This window comes from Emys orbicularis, chromosome 6 (genome assembly GCF_028017835.1).
Source record: "Emys orbicularis isolate rEmyOrb1 chromosome 6, rEmyOrb1.hap1, whole genome shotgun sequence".
In the NCBI taxonomy this organism is placed as follows: Eukaryota; Metazoa; Chordata; order Testudines; family Emydidae; genus Emys; species Emys orbicularis.
The window spans coordinates 134,934,776-134,959,817 of NC_088688.1; the positions used below are offsets into that span (position 1 = coordinate 134,934,776).

At 47.7% G+C, this 25,042-nt stretch overlaps 3 protein-coding genes across 5 annotated transcripts in view; 1 reads left to right on the forward strand and 2 right to left on the reverse strand.

Annotated features, from left to right (window-relative positions):
* Positions 1 to 16,092, forward strand: part of ELP1 (elongator acetyltransferase complex subunit 1) — a 108,822-nt gene extending 92,730 nt beyond the window's left edge. The window contains exons 34-39 of the mRNA XM_065407068.1: positions 4,319 to 4,430; positions 5,084 to 5,211; positions 5,694 to 5,848; positions 8,137 to 8,215; positions 11,451 to 11,562; positions 15,973 to 16,092. Of these exons, the coding sequence (XP_065263140.1) occupies positions 4,319 to 4,430; positions 5,084 to 5,211; positions 5,694 to 5,848; positions 8,137 to 8,215; positions 11,451 to 11,518 (542 nt within the window). The 3' untranslated portion in view covers positions 11,519 to 11,562; positions 15,973 to 16,092. The remainder of the gene's footprint in view (positions 1 to 4,318; positions 4,431 to 5,083; positions 5,212 to 5,693; positions 5,849 to 8,136; positions 8,216 to 11,450; positions 11,563 to 15,972) is intronic.
* Positions 14,701 to 15,951, reverse strand: ACTL7A (actin like 7A). Its single transcript, XM_065406856.1, has one exon. It carries the CDS (start codon positions 15,949 to 15,951, stop codon positions 14,701 to 14,703), a length of 1,251 nt encoding a protein of 416 aa, XP_065262928.1.
* Positions 16,093 to 22,901: 6,809 nt separating the features above from the next.
* The window catches only part of APTX (aprataxin), a 33,700-nt gene continuing 31,559 nt past the window's right edge, over positions 22,902 to 25,042 (reverse strand). For all 3 annotated transcript variants that reach the window (XM_065405858.1, XM_065405859.1, XM_065405860.1), the window contains 2 exons: positions 23,607 to 23,710; positions 22,902 to 23,247 (listed from right to left, as the gene is read on the reverse strand). In XM_065405858.1, the coding sequence (XP_065261930.1) occupies positions 23,093 to 23,247; positions 23,607 to 23,710 (259 nt within the window). In that variant the 3' untranslated portion in view covers positions 22,902 to 23,092. The remainder of the gene's footprint in view (positions 23,248 to 23,606; positions 23,711 to 25,042) is intronic.

Sequence of the window (25,042 nt, forward strand, 5' to 3'; positions counted from 1 at the left end):
GTTCGATCCACTGCCCCGTCCCTCTTCAGGAACCCTTCTCATGAGGAGTTCTTAGAGCAGGAGGTCCAATCTCTCCTGTTCTTGGGGGCAATCAAGCCAGTTCCCCCTGAGTTTCAGTTCTATTCCAATGCTTCTATTCCAACTATTTCCTAGTTCCCAATGGGGCAGATGGTCAAGCCTAATACTTGATCTCAGAAAATTGAATACCGTGTCCTTTCATAATACTTCAGGGTGGTGACGCCAGCCACCATAATTCTATCCCTAGGTCTGGAGGACTGGTTCGTCATCCTCAATCTCTAGGACACCTACTTTCTTGTAGTGATCCTCCCCTTCCACAAGCGTTTTCTACATTTCCAAATAGGCTCAGATCATTACCAGTGCTGAGTCCTCCCCTTTGGGGCTGTGACGGGGCAGCCCCGCCCCGCACTAGCCCCAGCGACGTCAGGCCGGTAGCTCTGACGGAGGAAGTCCCGCCCTGTTCGTACTGGGCATGCTCCAAGTGCTCAGGGAGTATAAGGGGAGGGAATTCAGCTCAATCTGGGCTGGCGGCCGCAGGGGAAGGACCCAACTGGGAAGCTCCTGCAGAGGACCAGCCGATGCCCTTGAAGCTGCCAGGAACAGAGGCTTCTACAGGCCGGCACGGACCCCTACTGCGGGAGGAACCAGGGGAGGCGACGGACCCGGAGACCCACGGAGAACCCTGGGATCCGTGGGAGACCCCAACTCCCAAGCCGGTAGGAAGCGACCCGGGGGAGGTGACGGACTGGTACCTTGACCCCGGTAAGCCTCAGCGTGTTTCGGTAGGACCCCCCCGCTGAGCCAGTAGTAAGGTCCTACGGCCCTGTAACGAGGGCTTGTTCCATGGACTCTGGCCACTAGGCCGTGCTGCCCTGCAACCAGGGGCGGTTATATGGACTCCGGCCACTAGGCCGTGCTGCCCTGCAACCAGGGGCGGTTATATGGACTCTGGCCACTAGGCCGTGCTACCCTGTGACGAGGGGCGGTTATATGGACTCCGGCCACTAGGCCGTGCTGCCCTGCAACCAGGGGCGGTTATATGGACTCTGGCCACTAGGCCGTGCTGCCCTGCAACCAGGGGCGGTTATATGGACTCTGGCCACTAGGCCGTGCTGCCCTGCAACCAGGGGCGGTTATATGGACTCTGGCCACTAGGCCGTGCTACCCTGTGACCAGGGTTTATCCTATGGACTCTGGCCACTAGGCCGTGCTGCCCTGCAACCAGGGGCGGTTATATGGACTCTGGCCACTAGGCCGTGCTGCCCTGTAACGAGGGGCGTAAACCCTCACAGGGGCCTTTACAAAGTCCTCTCGGTGGCAGCAGCCCATCTACGTCAGGGGATCATCACAGAAGTCCCATACTTGGATGACTCGCTCCTCGGGGTCCATCAGTTGTAGAGGGCCAATCAGCAACCTCAAAGGCACTAGCCCTATTTCATTCCCTGGGTCTTTGTATCCGTCTGAAGAAATCGACACCGACTCCAGTCTAGAGGATACACTGCATTGGAGCCAGACTCCCTAACTGCCAGAGCCTGCCCATCCAAAGAAAGGTTCTCCACCATGTCCAGGTTTAAACTGTACAAGGCAGTCTGCAAACAACTACAAGGGCCTCCTTACAGCTCCTAGGCCATGTGTTAGCATCCATGTTCGTCGCATCTTCTGCAAGACCGTGCCTCAGCTGCCGTCAGATGTGGACAGGCACAGTCTCTCCACGTGCTTAACCGTACCCCTGAATTCTGGGCTTTCAGCTGGTGGAGGGACCCATTGCAAGGCTGCAAGTAACCCCATTTTCACACTCTCCACCATCAAAAATCCTCACAATGGATTCCTCTCTTGGGTTGGGAGGCCACCTTCAGGGGCCACAACTCAGGGCAGGTGGTCCTCACAAGAGATTATGCTTCACATCAACACCCTTTGAACCGAGAGCCATCTGCTATGCTCACGAACACTTCCTTCACGACATACAGGGCCACTCTGTCAGGATAATGCTGGACAACAGGGCAGAAATGTGTCATATCAACCAACACAGCAAGAGCAAGTTCCCATTCCTTAGGTGTAGAATTGCTAAAATTGGAACTGGTGCTTTTCCCATCAGATAGATAAGCCATCGAGAGTTCTACCAGGCCTCCAGAATACAATTGCAGACTCCCTAAGCAGGAACTTGCATCAGCACCATTAGTGAGAACTCAACAATTCTGTCTTCCAGAGCATTTACCAAAAGTGGGGTCTCCCCGGAGCGGACATCTTTGCTCCCCCAACCAGCTTTGCTCCAAGGGAGGACACGACTGCAATTAATTGGGAGATGCCCTGATAACACCGTGGAACCATATTCTGCTGTACATTTACTTGCCTCCACCTATAATTCTCAAGACCTTGATCAAACTGAGACAGGAAAGAGCAAGGCTTATTCTCATAGCATTGTCATGGCTGCGCCAGGTGTGGTTCTCGAACCTCCTTCACCTTTCAGTAACAACACCTCTCTGCCTTCCCCTCAAGAAGGGTGTCCTGTAAACCTACTACTTGCAAAACTTACCTGCAGAATCAGAAACATTTCCATCCCTGATGTTCTCTTAACTCTTGTCAAGCCTCAGAAGTTCTCTCCGAGATCCTAGACTATCTGTTGGACTTAGACACCAGTTTTGTCAGTGAGCTCAGTCAGATTCATCCTTCCACTTGGCCATTGAGGGCTTTTCAGTGTTTGCCCTTCCTATTACGACCAGGTTCCTTAAGGGCTTATACATCTCGTTTCCCTCTGTATGGAACCTGCTACCCCATAGGACCTTAATTTCATACTCAGCACTTTAAGGAAACCAGTAACTATCTGTACTCTCCTGCACCTCATTCCTTATAGCTCTCATTTTAGCTAGACGAATGGGAGAACTTGGTGCACTCATGGCAGACACACCATTGACTACTTTCTACAAGGATATGGTCAATCTGTGTCCTATCCTCATTTTCTCCCTAAGGTTTCTTTGGAATGCCATGTTAATCAGGAAATTAGTCTACCAGTGTTTATCCAAAGCCTTATGCCTCCAGACATGCACACACTACATGTCAGAAGGACTCTTGCCTTCTACTTACACAGACCCAAGGCCTTCAGTACCTCTCCCAGACTCTTTGTATCCTTTGTGGAAGGATGAAAGGACAGCCCATTTCAATGCAAAGATTATCAACGTGGGTCTCGGGTTGCATTTTAACATGCTACGAGACTGCCAGAATACAGCCCCCTCATAAAGTGACAGCACACTCCCTGGTAGCTCAGTCCACATTTATAGCCTCTCTGAAAGATGTTGCAGTTGAGGAAATCTGCAGGATTGCAACTTGGTCCTCATCCATACATTTGCCAAGCATTGCGCTATTTTACCAGTTTTCAGAGCTGACATGTCACTTGGTGAGTCCTCCAGTCTGCCTTGGATTTGCCTCTTCACCACCCACCTCCACCTTGAGTTACTGTTTGGGGGTCTGCTACGATGGAGCACCCAGAAGGACACGTACTCGAAGGAGAGATTACTTACATGCACGGGAATGAGTTCTCCAAGGTGTTTTATCCCAATGGGTGCTCCGCCTCCTGCCCTCCTTCCCCTCTGCTGTGGTGTGTCTGACTTCGTGGTTGAGAAGGAACTGAGTGGCAGTGGGTCTGCACCTCCCTATGTGCCCTTCTCTGGGACCACGAGGAGCGGCTCTGCCAGGCCCGCACTGCTTTACAGTCTCCCGTCAAGAGTGTATAGGTGCGTGCACATCCTTCTGGGGAACACTCATACCAGCAAAACATTTTGAATTCAAGGTACTGTACAGGTAACTAACCTCCTCGTCCTGCTGCAGGGGTAAACGTAGCCCAGCTAAGTCTCTGTTCCCTCTGACTTCGCTGTTGAAAGATCATGATCACCACCAAGGGTAGGGGGATGAGGGCCATATCTTACACCTGCCCTTTACCGCGCCTGTTCTCTTCACCTCTGCCATGTCCTGGGGGAGCCTGACGGTGGGACAGAGGCTCTCCCAGTGCCACCAGGGGACTGGTCCAGCAGTAGAGGTCCCAGGTAAGACTGTTTCTTGTGGAGGGAAAGTTGGAGATAAATGGAGAATGGTCCCATTCTCCATATTTCCATGGTACTTCGACTTCTCCAGACAGACCCTGCTTGGAACTAGGATGTCCTGTGTCCCTCCCCTGGACTGCCCCTTGGCATCGCCTGCTCTCAGTGTCACCATGTGCTGTTGTTTTTAACTCTGGTGCTTGTAAAATAACCTCCACCTTCATTGGGGATCGGGGGAAAGTCTAACTTGTTGCTAATTTGTGTTGCAGACGATGAGACACCCAACTGTCTGGAGGCAGACCTTCTTTCCGAAACCAGCAGCATCGTGACAGCCAGTGACATGAGTGGCAAATACTCGCACAGTAACTCGAGGATATCTGCGTATGTCCCTGCCCTCAAACCAGATTGCAGCTGTTCATGCTGTACTGGGGGGACGAGAGGTGGAGTGCACGGCTGGATCTAACTCCATCTGCACACTTACGCAGCGGTGGACTCTCGCTACTACGGGGCTATGGGTGCAGACGTGAGAGTGCACCAGCAGTTGTAGAACTTGGTTTAAAAAGAAGAAATGTGCTGCAGACAAAGCTGGTCCTGCAGGCTGGGTCAGAGTTTCTGCTGCAGTCCAGCCCCTTAGTGCCACTCCAGTGACGCAAGCCGCTGGATCTGTCCAGCTGCCATAGAAGCTGGTAGAGCTCCTGTACAGCAGCTGCTCAGCTACTCTAGGGAGCACCACAGCAAACACAGACCATCCTCAGGACCAGCTCCTTGGCAGCCACCCCCAGCGGGCAGTGGGGGCAGTGGGAAGCCAGCCCTCTGTGCCTTGGCTGGCAGCCCACCTGTCTTTGGCATGTTTTAGCAAGAGGTGTACGTACCGCGTTAAGATGCATTTGTTTGCAGGCTTTATGGGGGGGGGCGGGACAGGTACCGGGGGGCGGCTGGGGATTATGACTTCCTCTTGTAAGAGGAAAAAGAAATGCTGGTTGCTCTGTCCTGTTCTGTTGCCCATGGTGATATTGGACATTCCTTTCTTCTAGCCGATCCTCCAAGAACCGTCGCAAGGCAGAGCGCAAGCGGCACAGTCTGAAGGAAGGGAGCCCTCTGGAGGACCTGGCCCTTCTAGAGGCCTTGGGAGAAAATATCCGCACTACTGAGAACATGAAGGGTAAGACCCCCTGACTGAGCCAAGCCAGCGTCCGGCTTGTGCAGCTGTCTGAGGCCAGATGCCACCTTCTGATCTTGAAGGTTGGGATGCAAAGAGTAGCTACTGCCCAAGCCTCGAGAGTGGGGGAGGGGGTCGCTGAAGAGAGCAGCCTCTTCCCCAGAGACACCTTGGCAAGGAGCCAGGATCAGGACTACTGATTGGCTTTGCTAGTCCAAACCTCTGAGCTGTCACTGCTCTAATGAGTAAAAAATAGTCCCAGCCCCAGGTGTAAAGAATCAGAGTGAGATGAGCTGGGCTGTGCTAATGTGAAGAGAGCTCCCCTCATGCTGAGCCCACCTGGCACCAGGGGTAACAGCAGGAAAACAGCAGCTATGTTCTGCTGCTCCTTTCGCCCCGTCCCCAGTGCTAGAACAGCACCACGGCTTGCTTAGTGAATCTGGTTGATTGCTGTGATGGAGCTTGCTCTGATCTCTTCCTTGCAGGTGAAGTGCATAGCTTATTAAAGGGGCTTGTGCTCTTTGGCTACGATGAGCTGGCCAGGGAGCTGCAGCAGGCCCTGGAAGAGGCTTTGCAGTTGATAGAGAGGTCACTCCCGGAAATCTGGACCAGAGACCTGCAACAGAATCCTGCTAGCCCAGTAGGTGCTTGCTCCCTGATGGCTGTGACCTGAGTCGCTGTTTGCAACTTACGTATTTGTGGTGCTGTGGTATCATTTATAGAGACAAACCTTGGAGTCTTTAACTCAGACAAACTCTGACTGGAGTCGGTGGCAGTGTAGGCCTCCAGATCTGCCCCTTTTGCAGTATGTCAGATAAACCTTTTAGACAGTGTATTTCTGGGGGGGTGCTGCATCTTCCCACTGCTCAGACCCTTGGCTGCCAGCCAGCATGTGCACTGCCTGCTATCTCCGGTGCTGGTTAGGAGTGATCCGACTGTCTCGATAGAGCTAGGGGACTTCGATGGCTTGTGTGTTCCTTCCATATTCAATGCACTGACTTCATATTAAAACTTTGTGTTAAGTGAAGCAATTTGCAGAGTTCAGTGCAATATACTCTTCCTTTATATGTTTATAATTGAGCAAAGAAATCTTTATAATGGTTGAACTGTTAACATCCTGAATTAACCGCTAACATGTCTTACCTCCACTGCACTTCAAATGTTAACGTTACTATAGAAGGGCTCGGCCGAGGCTCGTCCCTCCGCGGGGCTGTGGGGTGTCCCACCGCCTCGCAATAGTTCGCTATGGGCCCAGGTCCTCGGTCAGGGCGGGACAGCAAACAGTCAGGAGCTCAGGCTTTTTAGCGTCTGGTGCGAGGGGGAGACGGCCACCCGTGAGTGGGGTGGCAGGGGGGACGCAGGCCCACCCACTCCACTGCATCCCAGCCCGGGGCCCTAGCAGCGGCAGAAGACTCGCTGCTGTGTCAGTGGGGATCCTGACCGCAACACACTGACATTGGTTCTGGCAGTGCTGCGGCCAGACCAGGGTCGGCTGCCCCCGGGCTACTTCCGGACTCCCCCTCGTACGGTACCTGGGTTAGGGCGGTGTCCTCGGAGGTCTCCAGCACCATCGGTTCCTCGGGGTAGCTGGCGAGGGGTAGGCTCGGCTGCTCCTCGGGGTAGCTGGCGAGGGGTAGGCTCGGCTGCTCCTCAGGGTAGCTGGCGAGAGGCAGGCTTGGCTGGCCCGGCCAGTCCTTGGGTCGGCCGCAGCCTGCTGGCGTTTCCCAACCCAGAGCTAGGCCACAGGCATCTGGCCTCTCCGGGGGCTGGCTTTCAAGTGAGCTCTGCAGTTGGGCTTTTCTACTTCCTGTCCTGCGACCTCTGGGGGGCGGGCGCAGGATCCACTGGCTCCGCCCACGTTGGTGCTAGGGGAGGCTTGTCCTTCAGCGGGGCTGTGGGGTATCCCACCGCCTCGCTACAGTTACCAATACAATCACTTTAGTCTCCGTAGTGCCCTTGCTCTTGTACAATATATACATGCCCCATGATGAATGGGACAGAAAGAGGAGGAGATGGAGAATTAAATCAGACTTTCTACAGTATTGGCAGCCCCACGTGGTCAATATCATGACAAGCTTAAAAAATCACAAAACTCTTTAAAAATATGAAATTTTTTCCCATGCTTTCTGGTTTCCCAGCCTTTAGGGTTAACTCAGGTCACATTTTGAAACTTTTCTCCCTGAGCACCAGGGCTAGAAACTTATTTTTAATGCAAGTTGAGGTTCTCCTGCAGTCACCTGCCTCTAAGAGCTGGGTCTTTAAGACAGAGACACATATCACAAGACTTGTGATAAAATCTCAAGAATTGGCAACACTGCCACAGCAAAGGGGGCTGGCACGGGGGTGTGGAAAAGATCTCACGCATGGTCCTGAAGTCCAGGTGCTCCAAAGATGCCATTCCTGCCAGTCCCTACTGCTGTCTTTGCACAGGGCTTCAGTAGGCTCTTTCAATGTTAACCACCAGCTCTTTCTGTCAGTGATCTGTGTGGCTCCCAGGGTGCTCTGTCTCCTCTAGTGGTGCCCTCAGATTGCAGCAGTGTCGTGCAGCTTTACCTCCCTGCACTAGCCTCTCTGCAACAGTCCCATCACACAGTTTGTCACAGAGCCCTGCACTGGTTCTGAATCTGATAGCAGCTGTCTGGGCAGCCATGAGCTCAGCTGCAGATGGATGGATACGTGCTATTAGCATCATCTGCCGAAAATGCCAAGCATTGTCATGGGGGGAGGAGCAGGAGCGCAGATCTCCCTTAGAATCCAATGGCAATATCAAGCAAGCTCCCATCCTGCAAAGGGAGCACTAACTACTTCAGTGGCAACAGGCAGAACTGCCAGTTGGGTGGAGCTTGGGGAGCTTGGTTTTGGAATCTTCTACTTCATTGTTATAAGGACTTGAATATTGCTGATGTGCCAGTATTGCCTATTCTACAGGTCCTGGGCCCCAATTCAACTGCAAATAGCATTATGGCCGCCTATCAACAGCAAAGAATTGCAGCTCCTGCAGTACAAGGTTAGTTGAAGCATACGGCATACTAATCATAGGTGCAGGATATCTCCAATGGTAACGTCACTAGGGCTAGCAATGTTACAGAGATATGGCCTGGTGATGCAGTTTGGAGATTGATTTGGTAGGTCAGTCGTGTTTCTGATGTTCCCTCTTGGCATTAAACAGATGTGTCTCTTGTAAGGGTTACACTTCTCCCTTTATGAATTCCTGTGGCAATGTTGTGGTGCTAGGAGTGCATGGCACTTACGCCTGACTAGACAGACCATGTTCCTGCTTCACAGGAGTTGGAAATCTAAAGAGAAGGGAGATTATTTCTGTGGTCTGACTTAAATCATAAATCATTTATACCTGCTCTTTTTCACTAATAAAAACTCACCTGGTAGAGTTCCCCCCACAACCTGTCTAATGTTGTTTTAAGATGAAATGCAACCAAGTTAAAGAAACCCAAAAGTAGCTTGTGAAATGCTGAAAAAAGAAGACACTGCCCATGCACTCCTGGGTGAATGTTTACCAGTGTTGGCCGTTGCTGGGTCAGGACCTTGAGAAATCAGAACTATAGGCTTCCTGAGCACAGCTGGGTGATGTTTTTTTGACACACAAGATTTTTAGTCAAAAAATGCATATGGTGCCCCAAAGCTATCTGTAAATTTGGGCTGATGAATAATTGTTTTGGCCAAGAAAAAACACAATTAAAAAAAAAAAAGTCTAAATGTTTTGTGTCAAATTCAAATGTGACCTGTTTAAAAAAGAGTAGAAAAACACCCATAAGTGATCAAAACAAAAAGGTTGGGGGGGAAATTATTTTTAGTCATCTAAAATGTTTTGGTTGACTTGAAACAAACTAACTGAAACACCCCAACCCCCCAAATCTAGTTTCAAATTGACCCAAAACATTTCAGTCGATTGAAAACAAAATTTGAGTCTTTCATTTGATGGGGGGGGGGAAAGAGAGAGAGAATGAAAAAGTTGGTTTGGTGTCATATTAAACTGGATATTTTTTTTTTTATTTGATCCCTGCACCAAAAAATCCATTATTCGCTCAACTTTATTCCTGAGCCTTCTGCTGCCAGGGGAGATCTCTACTAGAATAAGCATTGGCTCAAAAGAACCCAGCCCATTCCACCGCATCATTCTGCTCCTTCAGAACATTATCCAAATGATCATCAATGCTATGGAAGGTGTTAGATGATGATCAGTGGAGTCCTCTACCTATAGGGCAGACATAGCACCCCCTCCATGCTGCGCACCCCTCTTCTGGAAGGGCTTCAGGTGAGAGGATAGCTGTGTCTTCATGCCAACTAGCTGCATGACATCCTCACTGGAGACGTCCAACAAGAAGCTGGTTGTGTTAACGTGTGCTATGATGTGTTGCTTCTCCACTGAGACCTTATCTACCACAGCTAGAGTAATAGGCCTGTAAAGACCACTAGCCAGGACCCCTTTCATCATTACTCGCACGGAAAGGCTGTGTAATGCTTTTCCTACTCCTCTGCGCTAACTATTGGGTGTTAGCATTGCAGAACCCACACAATGGAGGAGGGTGAGCTGGGTTCTTCCATCCTCCCACTACTGGTTACACCTGTATTAACCTGTTGCAGTGTTGGTTTGCACTGGGGTCCTGAAGAATTTGCTTTGGCCTGAAGAGCATGTATTGCTAGCGAGATCTACAAGAAGGAAAGAATCCAACTTGACTAGGTCCCACATTGGGTTTGCAGACTTACTGTCAACAGAAATGTTTTCCTTGTGTAAGTGGACACGTTTGAGGTGGAATAATTGAGCTGGTGAACTTAGAACTCCACAATGCCATGTTTGGATTTCCTCTTCAGAGCAGCAGTGCACGTTCAAGAGGAAAATGAAAAACTAAAATGTCAGGGGCAGGGATATTTTATGGGCTTTGTTAGAAAGCATTTCTTTACCTTGCAACAAAGAGGGTTTACTGGTGGTGATGGTTGTCGCACTATCCGGAGCTGTTCATGACTGTGTGTGCCTATTCAGGGCAGACTGTCAAAAGCAGGGCAGACACCCCAAACTGGTGGTATGTTCTAGAATTAGATTTCACCAACCCAGTAACAAATGTGAACTCCTGCAGCACTACAGTAGTCTTACCATGGAGTCACAGAGGGTCCTCTTGGGCACTCCAGTCTATCTTGCCGCCCAGGCAAGCTGGACTAAAGTGATAAATGGTCACTTACACCAAGAATCACAAAAGATTCAGATTGGTCCCAGTCCCAAGAGACCAGTCACTTACCCCCAGGTCAGTTTGTATTTCACACCAAGGACAACGTTCATAGCCAACTCTATAGTAAACTAAGGGTTTATTAACTAGGAAAAAGAAATGAGTTATTTACAGGTTAAAGAAGGCAACATATATACACAAATGAGTTAGACTGTGGTTCCAAAAGGTGACAAGTTGCATTAATCGGTCAGCACTGATTGTCTTTTAGGGCTAATGCAGGTTGAGCTTGGAGATCTCTGCTTTTGTTTCCTAGCTCCAGCCCTGTGACAGTCTAAACAGCAAGAGATGAAGAATTTTCATGTCAGCTATCTTTTTTTCCCTCCCTTCCAGAATTCAAGCTGATGGGATGAGTTTTCTTGCACATAGCACCTTCATGGGTGTAAGAGGGCCATCAACCCAGTCTTTGTTTCACAGGAACCCATTATCTTGGTAGTCCTCCTTGAGGGGTGGGGGAGCCACTCCTCCTACCTCGGTTCACAAGTTCAGAGCAGGCATTTTTACAGTTATAAAGCAAAACGTACATATTACCTTATAGCCTGGGATACAAGCATTACAAGTTGCATGCAGCAACTTACAAGCATTGTATAGTCCAAACACACCCATCCAAGGCTTGAACAATACGAACACGTGAGCTGGTCTGGTTTCCAGCTACATTTCAGAGCTCAACTGGCACCTGCTCTACTAGCGTCACAATGGGATCTGTAGAAATGCTTTTGCTTGGGGTGAAATCTGGCAAACCCACCTCAGTCCCAAAAGAGTTAGATTGGCCAAGTTGTAAATTGATACATGTGTCACGTGCCCCTGGAGGCCCTCTAACTGGAGTGGTCCTGCTGAGCCCCACTTAGACATACTTCCCTTCAACCCCCTTAGGCCAGTCTCCTAAAAGAGAAACTCTCATCTGTCAGCAACCATTGATGGGCAGCGAAAGAGGAGTCATGGAGGCTTTCCAGTGTTCAGCTCCTAAGGGAACTTCAGATAACCTTCTCTTCTCTTGCTTTTCAGATGCAGAACTTCTTATTCCTCCAAAACTCAATAAAAACATCCAGTGGAAACTGAATCTCTTACAGTAACCTGAGGCCAAGAAATCCTGCTGGACACTCAAGTGTAGTTTATTGTAAGCTCATTATGTCCCCTTCATTTTGTTCTCTCACTCTCACTCACTCACTCACACTCTCTCTCTCGCTCTCTCTCTCACTTTAAAGAACAAGAGAGGTAGTCCCCATAGAGAAGCCCTTACTGGTGCTGTCTGAGTTGGACATCTGCCAACTCTCTTCCTCTGTCCTTTGGCAGCTCTGGTGCATTGTCCCTAAGACAGTTTCCAAGCCAGCCTTCCTGGCTGCAGTACATCACTGCTGCCATGACATTTCAGTCATTTTAAATAGCCCGGTTTTACTCTTTGGATCCTGTATCCCTAACAGTCCAGCTGATGCATTTTTTAAGAATGTTAAACAGAGCACCAGTCTCCCTGCTGCCCTGAGCTTTGTTTTACTGTTTAAAGCTGGATGGCTGTTACAAGACATTAGCCAAATTCTGTCTTGTTACACCAGAGTCAATCTCAGGTCACACCACTGACTGCAGTAGAGCTCCTGTACTCTACGCAGCTAGGTCCTCAGCGCATCTTTGCCAGTTTACACCAGCAGCAAATATGGCCCTAGGCTTACACTGCTGTACATTAGAGCAGACTATGGCACATTGCGCTGTGGCAGAGTGATTATTGTACACAACTTCTCCTCTTACCAAAACATAGCAGAATAAAGATGATATTGCTTAAACTGTATCTCCAAACTGCCCTGAGTCTGTTTGTTGGACAAATGTTTTGCATGAGCACTTCAAATCAGACTGTCCCCAGCCTCCTGGATACAGGAATGAGCTGTCACATGGCTGCGGTCTATGAATGTTCTCCCCTGGCATCCTGGGGAAAGGGTTGGCGCACACAAGCCATCTCCAGGTACAAGTGATGTGCTAAAAGAGGGACGGACTTACCATTTTTATCAGGCTGACAGAATAAATCGACAGCTAACAAATCTCCTGTACACTTCACACACTTGGCTAGCAGGACTCCACAGTCTGAGGGTGACAGATATTGCAATTGCATGTAGGTTATGAATGGTTTATGGACTACTGGGCCAGAGATTGTGTGCCACTCCACAGGGAAGGGTTGCCACAGCTCTGCAAGGCTCTACAAATGGGAGGGTGATTTTTGTGACTCACTCAAGCTGTAAACAGCCCCCTCCCCCCTCAAGCCATACCACCCCCCCCGTAACTGAGACAGCTTGCAGCTACTGGGTTTTCCTGAGACCAGCAGACAAAGAAAGGGGCTTTTGGTGTAAAAGGGATGCATCTAAACTGCCACAGGGCCTTCTTTGTAATCCAGCAAATGGACAAGACCTTCTGTCCAAGGGGCCTCAACCCTCGTGGAAGGGTTGGAAAGACTTCAGTGTACTAGGGCCCTATAGTGTGTGTTTAAATCCAGCTATTGTTTTTTATGATGTTTCAGCTGTAATTGTAAATGTGCTTGCTCTGAAGGAGCTGTGTGGTGACTTGTAAGTGCTGGCTATACCCTGTTCATAGGCCTCAAAGAAAGCAGTGCCGGGGTGCAGGCCCGTAGGCAGACTGGCTTGTTGAGGATATCACAACATAAAACAGGGGCTGTGCACCCTTAACCCCCCACTCAAAAGGAGTAGGACAAAGGTCCCTGCCCAGAGCCAGGTGATTGCTGGAGACCTGGTGAGCACACCTAGAGTGGACCATGGAGCTACATGTTCAGTTAATCTGAAACTCTAGTCTACCAGCCCGGACCCATTTGGGGCACTAAGGGGTAACCTATTAGTCAGAAAAATTCCATTGTGACCATAGCTGGTGGTCAGCAGCAGACTCACTGTAGATGCTGGAAGTGGTGCTGTTTTTCTATATCACTTAATCAGGAGTTTAACCTTTTTTCATTTGCAGATCTATAAAAAATTTCAAGTAGAGTTGGGGAGCCCTTTGAAAATCTTAGTTTTGTTTAATATCTTTATTAATGATCTGGAGGATGGTGTGGACTGCACTCTCAGCAAGTTTGCAGATGACACTAAACTGGGAGGCGTGGTAGATACACTAGAGGGTAGGGATCGGATACAGAGGGACCTAGACAAATTAGAGGATTGGGCCAAAAAAAACCTGATGAGGTTCAACAAGGACAAGTGCAGAGTCCTGCACTTAGGACGGAAGAATCCCATGCACTGCTACAGACTAGGGACCGAATGGCTGGGTAGCAGTTCTGCAGAAAAGGACCTATGAGTCAACAGTGTGCTCTTGTTGCCAAGAAGGCTAATGGCATTTTGGGCTGTATAAGTAGGGGCATTGCCAGCAGATCGAGGAACGTGATCGTTCCCCTTTATTCGACATTGGTGAGGCCTCATCTGGAGTACTGTGTCCAGTTTTGGGCCCCACACTACAAGAAGGATGTGGAAAAATTGGAAAGAGTCCAGCGGAGGGCAACAAAAATGATTAGGGGGCTGGAGCACATGACTTATGAGGAGAGGCTGAGGGAACTGGGATTGTTTAGTCTCCAGAAGAGAAGAATGAGGGGGGATTTGATAGCTGCTTTCAACTACCTGAGTGGGGGTTCCAAAGAGGATGGAGCTCGGCTGTTCTCAGTGGTGGCAGATGACAGAACAAGGAGCAATGGTCTCAAGTTGCAGTGGGGGAGGTCTAGGTTGGATATTAGGAAAAACTTTTTCACTAGGAGGGTGGTGAAGCACTGGAATGCGTTACCTAGGGAGGTGGTGGAGTCTCCTTTGGAGGTTTTTAAGGCCCGGCTTGACAAAGCCCTGGCTGGGATGATTTAGTTGGGAATTGGTCCTGCTTTGAGCAGGGGGTTGGACTAGATGACCTCCTGAGGTCCCTTCTAACCCTGATAGTCTATGATTCTAGTCTGTGGCCCCCCCGTGTCCCTGGACCACAGGCTGAAAACCACTGCAATAGACAGTGGGTCTGTACCAGCTGCTATATCCCTTTTACACTGGTAAATCCTTTTGTCAAATAGGCTACAGTGAAAATTCTTATGAAACAGATGAGAGAAAAAGCTGTTAATGTGCAACACAGAATGCTATGAGCATTTAATACAGCCACAGTGGAACACAGATCCAAACTTCATTTTAGCAGCTCGGTTTGTTACCAGTATCTGAGAAAGAAACAGAGGTTCTTAGACATCTACAGTCCCCTCAGGGTGGCAGTATTGATTCTAAGCTCAATCTTGTCCACTTTGTACTCAGAAACATTTCCTGTAGATGAAGAAAGGACCCCGTTCTTCATATTCTCTTCTGTAAACCCAGAGCTTCTGAAAGGCATTGAGTGATGCCAAAATTGACCCTCCAGTCCAGACAGAAAACTTTCTGTCAGGGGATGCTGCTGCAATGGGGTCATCATTGGGGCACATCTTGGTCAGGTCTCTCTGGAAACGGTCAGGGAAACCCTTCAGCATGGTACAGCCTCCACACAGCAAGATATTGCCCATCAGCTTCTTCTTGAGATCAGCATCACATTTACTGAGGCAGGTCATTGTCAGCAATGGAAGTGCTGGCTGCTGTGATCCTATCAAGGATGGTTTGAAGAGCATTTCAGCACACAGGAATCTCTCTTTGCCAATGGGAATTAGGTGCCCATCTGGAAGTTCATAATCAACCTGCTGTTTCCGGAGAGGCAAACTCATGTCATGCTGAAGGTCCAGAGACGTATAGCAACACTTTTCCTTAATGTCCTCTATCATACTTAGTTGTTCCCCAGTAAATGTTTTCCCAGCCTCATTTAATAACTTCATGAGGTAATGGGTGAGGTCTGATCCAGCATAGTCTACTCGTCCAGTAATGCTTGGCATAGTATAACCTTCATAGATAGGGACCACATATGAAACACCATGGCCACTTTCTACCACAAGAGCGGAGGTCTTTCCATATGAATACATAGATAATCTGGACTGGTAGGCGATATGCATGGCAGGAGTGCAGAACGTTTCAAACAGCATCTCGGCATATTTCTCCCTGTTGGTGGTAGGACTCAGTGGAGGGTCTGATACCAGGACAGCATGCTCCTCTGGCTGAATCTTCATCTCTTTGTGGAAAATGTATTCCCAAATGTCTTGGACACAATCCCAATCGACCACTATGCCATGTCTCAAGGGATTGACAAGTTTTAGGGGTATTTTCACATCCTGAAGTTCTTTTCCAACAAAGGTTTCTTTGCGATTGTCCCCAGTTTTAGCAGTCTGCTGGAAATGCTTGCCCACTGTAGATGAAATAACATGGGAGGGACGAGGCTCTCCAGCAAATCCACACTTACAGTAACCTGTGCCAATGTCTATGATCACTGCTCTAGTCTCCTTCACAATCTTGGGGCTTCTCTGAGTTGATGAAGCGCTATCCTCTTTAGGCTTTTTACTGGCCCTAACTAGTACCGCCCGTTTTGCAGGACCTTCCTGGATTGTTGCTACTGCTACAGAACTGGTGCTTCCTTTGACTGACATTTCCTTTTTCTTTTGTCATAGATGTTGATTCCCTTTGACTGTGCTGGCAGAAGCCATGGCAAGCCGAGAAATACCAGGGGTAATTTTGGAACTTTCATGCCACTGACATCACTGATTGTGACATAGAATCATAGACTATCAGGGTTGGAAGGGACCTCAGGAGGTCATCTAGTCCAACCCCCTGCTCAAAGCAGGACCAATTCCCAACTAAATCATCCCAGCCAGGGCTTTGTCAAGCCTGACCTTAAAAACCTCTAAGGAAGGAGATTCCACCACCTCCCTAGGTAACGCATTCCAGTGCTTCACCACCCTCCTAGTGAAAAAGTTTTTCCTAATATCCAACCTAGACCTCCCCCACTGCAACTTGAGACCATCAGCTGTCTGCTGCCCTTTGGGGGCTACAGCTTAGTACAGGAGTAGGCAACCTGCAGCACGCAAGCTGATTTTCAGTGGCACTCACACTGCCCAGGTCCTGGCCACAGGTCCGGGGGGGCTCTGCATTTTAATTTAATTTTAAATGAAGCTTCTTAAACATTTTAAAAACCTTATTTACTTTACATACAATAGTTTAGTTATATATTATAGACTTATAGAAAGAGACCTTCTCAAAATGTTAAAATGTATTACCGGCACGTGAACCTTAACTTAGAAGGAATAAATGAAGACTCGGCACACCACTTCTGAAAGGCTGCCGATCCCGGGCTTAGTATTTCAGAACTCTTCTCTACTTGAGGACTTTTGGGGGAAATACACTGCTTGTTTAGCATACCAGAGAGCTACTGGGGTCTGGCTGCAGCTGTTTCTACCACCATATATCCTAAAGCGGCTCTGAGTAGTAGTAGTAGGTGACAAGGGAGCTGGTCTATGCCAACATTCCCCCCTGCTGCTACTGGCTGTGGAGCGATGATGGGTGCAGATACAGCAAGTAGGCATGTCTGCAATGCACATAAAACCGGGATTGTTCTAGGACATGTCTAGCACTACATTTTTTTCCAAGGAAATTACTTCCTCCCCAGCCTCCTCCTGAGAAGGTCTAGATCTTTTTAAAGTAATTTTTAAGTGTTTCACTAACAACTATTCCTTTTGGGCCTGATTTGTTTAATATTCAACAAGTTTCCATCTCTCGAACTGTGTGACTGTGGTAATTTAAAAAAAAAAAAAAACAATGGTGAGAGACAGCCCATGTGTTGCTGGACCCTGTCACATTGATGGGGCATGGCTGATTTGCTTAAGAACATGCTGAAATACAGAAAGTCAGACTTGTGCTGTATAGCCCTTTGTAGCCTTATCACCCCATTCCTGCCAGCTACGTGTTTGCCACTAAGAACTACAGAGCCCGAACAGCCAGAGTTAATGAAGAGGTTTGGCATGCAGTGAGGTACAACAGGGACACTGTTGTAAACCACCAAAATGAGGCGGCCTCCTACTGAACAGCACCATTGTCCATCACAACATCAATATGAAACATACCTTCAGCAAGATCCAGTACTGGTTTCTACACAGTCTAAAAGGGGAAGGGGACATGGGACTGCTGTCTAAGGAGGATGGGGCTCTCTTCAGAGTCCATTAGTGCCAGTGCGTGGCTAGAGCAGTCCTTGATGAGAAGTGCAAGAATATCGGTCCCTTGGGCTGGATGATTCCTCTGCAGTGTTCACAAGAAGCAGAAGAACAGTATCTTAGTCTTAGCTAGTGTTATTTTAAGCAATCTTTTGCTGTGAATGGCAAAGCCAATAGCGTTACCAATTCATCCTGCTCAGTCTAATGTAGACAAGTTCTATACATGGCTTCCGGCAGGAGTCCTACGAGGATAAATGCCCTGGATTCTGACAAAATACTGCAGAATTGAGCCCCTCTAAAGGAAGAGACCAGACCCCCTTATTACAGCAGAAGGTATGCTTTGTTAAACAACAGGGTTATAAACTACATCAAACGCAAGACAGGCAGATTTTAAAGCCTAGCGTTGTGGGTGTTCAACACCTCTCAGAATTAGGTCTTGTGGCTAGAGACCGCTGCAGGGGTTAAACTTTCAGGCCCGCTGCCCAGCTAAATGTGAGAGTTAAGCATGCATGATCTTAGTGAGCTACATTAGGTATTTTGTATGGTGGCACAGAGGCTTTTTAGCCGAGATTTCATTTGATTGAATGGACATCACTTTCTAACAATATTTTGGCAATCACCATGCCAGACCCAGTAAGAGGAACACAGCCAAGAGAGAAGTCAACTTACACATCACTGGGAGCCACAGGGAAGTGCCCTCACACCATACACGCAAATCTATAAATACCTACCTGGGGAACTGTAATGGTGCTGATCAAAGCTCTATGGAAGCCAGCACCCTGATCACCAACACCACCTAGGGTACTGGGTGCGGTTGAAATAGACGAGCGCACTTACACCTGCTGGTAGCCTGACAAGTTAATGAGTAATTAGCCCACCGTCTGAAGAACCCAGGAAGGAAAACAGACACTATAAAAAAGGCTAATCCAGGGAGCAGGAAAGGGCTTCTTAGAACTGCTGCTATGTGGTTGAAATGTACCTGGAGCGTAAGAGGAGGCAAACAAGCACACAAGGTGAAGGTACCTTGGTGGACCTGTGCACTGCTTCATTCACAAAGTGGGCTGACCAGCCAGGGTTTTCTTGGAGAGGAAGGGGGAAGCCCGTTCACAAGTGTGGGCTTGTCCAGGATCCATCTGTCAGCCACAACCAGGAAGGCTTGAGAGGTGGCCTGTGACAGGACAGGCTCAATCTGGAAAAGATGGAGGAGTTCATGCTCAGAAGGGGATGCGGAGGACATTGCAGACATTCCAACAGACCAAGTGACAATCTGCTGGGATGGCAGGCAGAGCAACAGCATGTGTTTCAGGAGTTCATGAAGGAGCAGACCCAGGTACAGCAGCAGTTATTACAAAACATAACAATTCCTGCCAAGGGGGAGCAGGCCTTGAACTTTTAAATGAGCCCTGGGGATAATCCAGTGTTCCTATGGATGTTCGAGAGAATCACTGCTAGTGCAAGCTGAGATAAAGTATTATGGGGTTAGCCTCTTATCTGGTGGGAGAAACGCAATCTGCTTACATGGCATTGAGTGAAGAGCAGGCCACAAATCACGAAGCGTTAAAGGGTGCTATACTGGACTATGTAGGCTTGTGGACAAAAGGTACAGACAGAAATTTAGGGAAGCCACATGGACTTACGGGGTTGGGCCCAAAGCTTTCGTACAGAAGTTGAGAGATTGGGCCAACCAACGGCTGAGTCCACAGGGGCAAGATTTGGAAGAGGTCATGGATACCGTTATATTAGACCAATTTATGCAGAGCCTCCCAGATACCACTAAGGTCTGGATGAGGAGGCCAACCAGAGAATGGATGCAGCAGTAAAACTGGCCAAGTGTGCTGAAGCAGAATTTCCCAGGAAAGTGGCTCGCCCCCCACAAGAAGGGAATGTGAGGGGGGAGAGACTAGATCCCTCAAGCAGGAAGGTCTGGGTGTGAGAGACAGGAGGAGAAAAAGGCCATGTCAACCAGCAGGGATATTACTTGCTACCACTGCTGGGGGGAAATGCTACATTAAGTGGGACTGCCCTTATATGTAATGTGGACTGGGGGAATTTTGCAGCTAGACTGGGGTGATGGAGACATCTAGGAAGTGTGTGAAAACAATCCCCGTAAGGGTGGGCCGTAGGCTATAGGATATTGACCTAGCAGCTGGTTGTTCACTCAGGCTGATTAAAGCACAGTGGTTTGGGGAGGGCGAAACCCTATATGTGGAATGCATACACAGGGAGAAAAAATATCATCCAGTGGCAGTAGTCCCATGGAAGGTACGTGGGAGGTTCCAATAGAAAGGGGTCAGGGTAGTGGAAACCTTGCCCCATCCTGTGGTCATGGGGACTGTGTGGAACACATTCCCTTTAAGGAGAAGAAAGGAGGCCTGGGGAAAGGAACCTCAATGGGGAGTGAGGAAAAGAGGGGCTGGGATTAAACATGGACCCAGAGCCCACGAGGTGCGATCTGAGAAAACCCTAAACAGATAACAAGAAAGTGGGTCAGAAAGGCTGGGCAAAGGAGAAGCAGGAAAGCGAAAACCCTAGAAAAATACCAACAAGCTAAGAAAGCAAGGCCTAGGTGGGGAATACCAGGCAAAGAAGCTGGAAAAGGGGATGAAGGAGTAGGGGTCACCCAAATAAAGGACAATCTGAAGAAAGGGCAGGAAGTGAACCCAGATACCCCAGTTAGGGGGACTGTAGGAGGGAGTGACCCCCCAAAGCCTCTTAAGGGGGCTCAGAGACCCTTGGAGTGGGAGGGGTCTGTTGGGGAAGAAACCCCAGTGTGCTCTACAAAGGAAGGAGCAAATCCAGAGCCAGGATCTGTAGGCTGTCCCTGGTGTGATGACCCATGGGAGGAAATTGAGTTGTGGGGTAAACCCCCACCTAAGGAGTGCTTATTCTGTGGCTGGAGGATGGAAGCCCCCATGGGTGGCCCATGAAAAAGCAGACTAGAGAACTGCAGGGGCGGTGAGAGATCGCCGCCTCCATAAGGAAGGTAGAGCTCAGTCAGACAGAAAACTGAGCCCTAGTGGAAAAGAGGGGCCCTAACCAAGCTGAGGAAACAAAATGAAGGAGGTGGATGACAGGGCATTGTTAACAGCCTGACATGTTCACAAGTAACTGGCTTAGCCACTGAAGAACCCAAGCAGTATAAAAGGCTAACCCAGTGAGCAGGAAGAGGCTCCTCATTACTGCTGCTCTATGGTTGTATTGTACCTGGAACGTAAGAGGAGACAAAGAAACACACATGGTGAAAGTACCTTGGTGGATGCGCATGCTGCTTACTTCACCAAGCGGGCTTACCACACGGGGTCTCCCTGGAGAGGAAAGGGGAGTCCGTTTCCAGGAACAAATACTTAATAATGGGCTTTTCAATCTAGCAGAGAAAGGTTGCAAGTAGGGCTGTCAATTAATCGCAGTTAACTCACGCGATTAACTCAAAAAAATTAATCGCAATTAATTGCACTTATAACAATAGAATACCAATTGAAATTTATAACATTTTTGGATGTTTTTCTATATTTTCAGTATTGATTTCAATTACAACACAAAATACAAAGTGCACAGTGCTCACTTTATATTATTTTTTATTACAAATATATGCACTGTAAAAATGATAAAGAAAAGAAATAGTATTTTTCAGTTCACCTCATACAAGTACTGAAGTGCAATCTCTTTATCATGAAAGTGTAACTTACAAATGCAGATTTTTTTTTTTTTGGTTACATAACTACGCTCAAAAACAAAACAGTGTAAAACTTTAGAGCCTACAAGTCCGCTCAGTCCTACTTCTTATTCTGCCAATCGCTAAGACATTGACGGGAGATACTGCTGCCTGCTTCTTAATTACGTCACTTGAAAGTGGGAACAGGCATTCTCATGGCACTGTTGTAGCTGGCGTCGCAAGATATTTATGTGCCAGATGCGCTAACGATTCATGCGCCTCTTCGTGCTTCGGCCATCGTTCCAGAGGACATGCTTCCATGCTGATGATACTCGTTAAAAAAAATAATGTGTCAATTAAATTTGTGATTGTACTCCTTTGGGGAGAATTGTAGGTCTCCTGCTCTGTTTTACCCACATTCTGCCATATATTTCATGTTATAGCAGTCTCGGATGATGACCCAGCACATGTTGTTCATTTTAAGAACACTTTCACTGCAGATTTCAAAAATGCGAAGAAGGTACCAACATGAGATTTGTAAAGATAGCTATAGCACTTGACCCAAGGTTTAAGAATCTGAAGTGCCTTCCAAAATCGGAGAGGGACGAGGTGTGGAGCATGCTTTCAGAAATCTTAAAAGAGCAACACTCTGATGCAGAAACTACACAACCCGAACCACCAAAAAAGAAAATCAACCTTCTGCTGGTGGCATCTGACTCAGATGATGAAAATGAACATGCGTCGGTCTGTACTGCTTTGGATCATTATCAAGCAGAACCCATCATCAGCATGGACGCATGTCCCCTGGAATGGTGGTTGAAGCATGAAGGGACATACGAATCTTCAGTGCATCTGGCACGTAAATATCTTGCAACGCCGGCTACAACAGTGCCATGAGAACGCCTGTTCTCACTTTCATGTGACATTGCAAACAAGAAGCAGGCAGCATTATCTCCTGCAAATTACAACCAACCTTGTTTGTCTGAGTGATTGGCTGACCAAGAAGTAGGACTGAGTGGACTTGTAGGGGCTAAAAAGTTTTACATTGTTTTGTTTTTGAATACAGTTTTTTTGGTACAAAATTCTACATTTGTAAGTTCAACTTTCATGATAAAGAGATTGCACTACAGTACTTGTATGAGGTGAATTGAAAAATACAATTTCTGTTTTTTACATTGCAAATATTTGTAATGAAAAATAAATATAAAATGAGCACTGTACACTTTGTATTCTGTGTTGTAACTGAAATTAATATATTTCAAGATGTAGTAAGCATCCAAAAATATTTAAAACAAATGGTATTCTCTTGTTGTTTAATCGCTTGGCAGCCCTACTTGTAACACAATCCAAAGGCTGGAAGTTGAAGCTAGACAAATTCAGATGGGAAATAAGGCATACATTTTTAACGGTGAGCATAATTAACTATTGGAACATCCTACCAAGGGTTGTGGTGGATTCTTCATCATTGACAATTTCTAAATCAAGGTGCGATATTTTTTCTAAAAGCTCGGCTCTAAGCATTATTGTGGGGCAGGTCTCTGGCCCAGGCTATACAGGAGGTCAGCCTAGATGATCCCAAGGGTCCCTTCTGGCCTTGGAATCTATTAAATCTGTATCAGGTGCTTAGCAGAATTTTGCATAAGAAGCCGCCACATTTACCCCCAGAAAACCCTTGAGAGACTTCCCAGTCAGATACACTGCAGGACTGATAGTTCACAACGAATCTACAAAATACTGAACTTGAGGCTGCTTTATTTGTCTTCTGAAAAGTTGTTACAAAAGTGTCAGTCGTATGCCGTTTGTACTAGCGAGGAACCTTTCCAGTGTTGAATTTGTAATTCAGCTAACACAAAAGTCTATGCAACTTGACAAAAAGTTTTGGGGGATTGTTTTTAGCCTTAGACTGATCAGATTTCAGAGTGATTTTTACAGTTACTTTGGCCAATGTTTCTTGAGATGTTCCTTTAGCTGTGGGATGGTAGACTGGTGTTGCTTGCACACATGACATCTGAGGGGCAACTTGAGGAGCTCAGAAGTCCCATCTTTAACCAGAACTTTTTCTTTGGTCTTTACCATCTCTATCACATCTGAAAGAAACAAAGACATTTGGTATCAGAACAAAGTGCACTCTCAGCACTATGAAGAGTGTGCACACTGCTTTACCTATACAGCATTTTATCACTGCAGAATAGGATTATTCTACCCCAACATTCCACATTCTTTCTTCAGATATTCCACCTGGAATTAGAAGAGCCTGTCCCATTATTAAACATAAGCCAATCAAATGCTGTGTTAGTTTTATCAGAAAACCAATGTTACCCAATATCCAAAACTAAGCAGGACCTTCCACTTTTTCTAACACACTGTTTAAGATTTACATTAGCTTTGAAAATACATGAAAATGATAAAATTATACATCATGGAGTAAATTTTATAAAGTCTTTACCTTGAGAGTTTAAGAAGTATTCTGTAGTAAAAGAATTCCAGTGCTTTTTGTTTTTAAGGCAAGGGGAATCAAAATCCTGGCTGATTACATGGAGATGTACGTGACTGAAACACAAGTAATCATGATTTTACATTTACAAAAGAATTACACCAACGTTAGCTAGATAAGAGTGTTTCCCTACTAAGCACTGTGGCACAAGTTCACACCTGCCCTAAACAGATCCAGCTCCTCGGGATGTCTCGGGGACATATTCGTCAGGGATGTTAGTTACATGTGGGGATCAAACAGCTGTAAATGGTAACTCACCGGGAGTTAACTTAGGCACTGATGAAGATGGCGTTAGCAAGGAAGGCAACTCACAAGGTGGTGTAGGATAAAACAAGGTGATTCGGAGGCAGAAAGGAGTGCAGTCCAGAATTACTAATAGTGCAACTCCAATGAATGCCACACACTCAGCGGGGAGGGTGTGTGGGGGTGTGTGTGTGTGCGCACACACACACACACACACACACACACACACGTCTTTGCTGGAAACATTACGTCGGGGGACTTAGGAAAGCACTTTAGCCCAAGTTTATATTTGAGTCGGAGCCTTTGGCTCTATCTGTACTACAAATTCAACCACCTCTGACAACCTGGTTGCAACATGGTCATCCCATAAACCAGCTGTAATTTGTAGTACAGAGCCTGGACCATAACTGTGCTTTGTAACCGGGTTAAAGACTTGGTCAAGGCTCAAGACAAAATGTAGTTCTTCGAGATGTGATACAGACATGTATTCCACTTAGGTGTGTGCATGCCCAGTGCACAGGAGCCAGCAAATTTTGCCTAACAGTACCCATAGGGGGCGGCACTTGCGCCTTACGACTATACCCCCTCCTCTGGCTATATGAAGTGGTGCTGCCTTGACCCTTCCTTCACACCGAATGCCCATAGATGCAGAGGGGATGGAGGCTGGGTCGTAGAATACACGTCTGCATCACATCTCAAACAACAACAGTTACACGAGTAAACATTTCTTCTTCTTTGAGTAGATACAGCCATGCATTCCACTTAGTGACTCGCAAGCACCACTCTCAGGAAGTGGGGTAAGGGATCGACTATCAGAGTGGTACTCTGCGATGCAGAACAGCCACAGCCTGATTGCCTCCTGGCACAGCACACTCCTTGCCTATATAATAATACATCGCAGTTGTATGGTAAGTAAATACATGAACCACTGAGCCCCTGATGCAGTCTAGCAAAGTGTAACAGGTATCGTGATGGCCCAAAGCTCCAGCACATCGATATGCAGGAGCGAAGCTTCCTGCCCCGACCACAGACCGTGGACTCTCAGCAACCCCAGAGGGAGGCATCAGTGACAACAATCCTAGTGGGTAAGGGCAGGGGTGAAAGTGGGCCAGTACAGGTAAGAAGTGGCTGCTGGTACCGTCCCA

Coding starts and splice junctions, on each gene's coding strand:
- ACTL7A (XM_065406856.1), bottom strand. CDS start 15,951: ATGTCAGTCAAAGGAAGCACCAGTTCTGTAGCAGTAGCAACAATCCAG.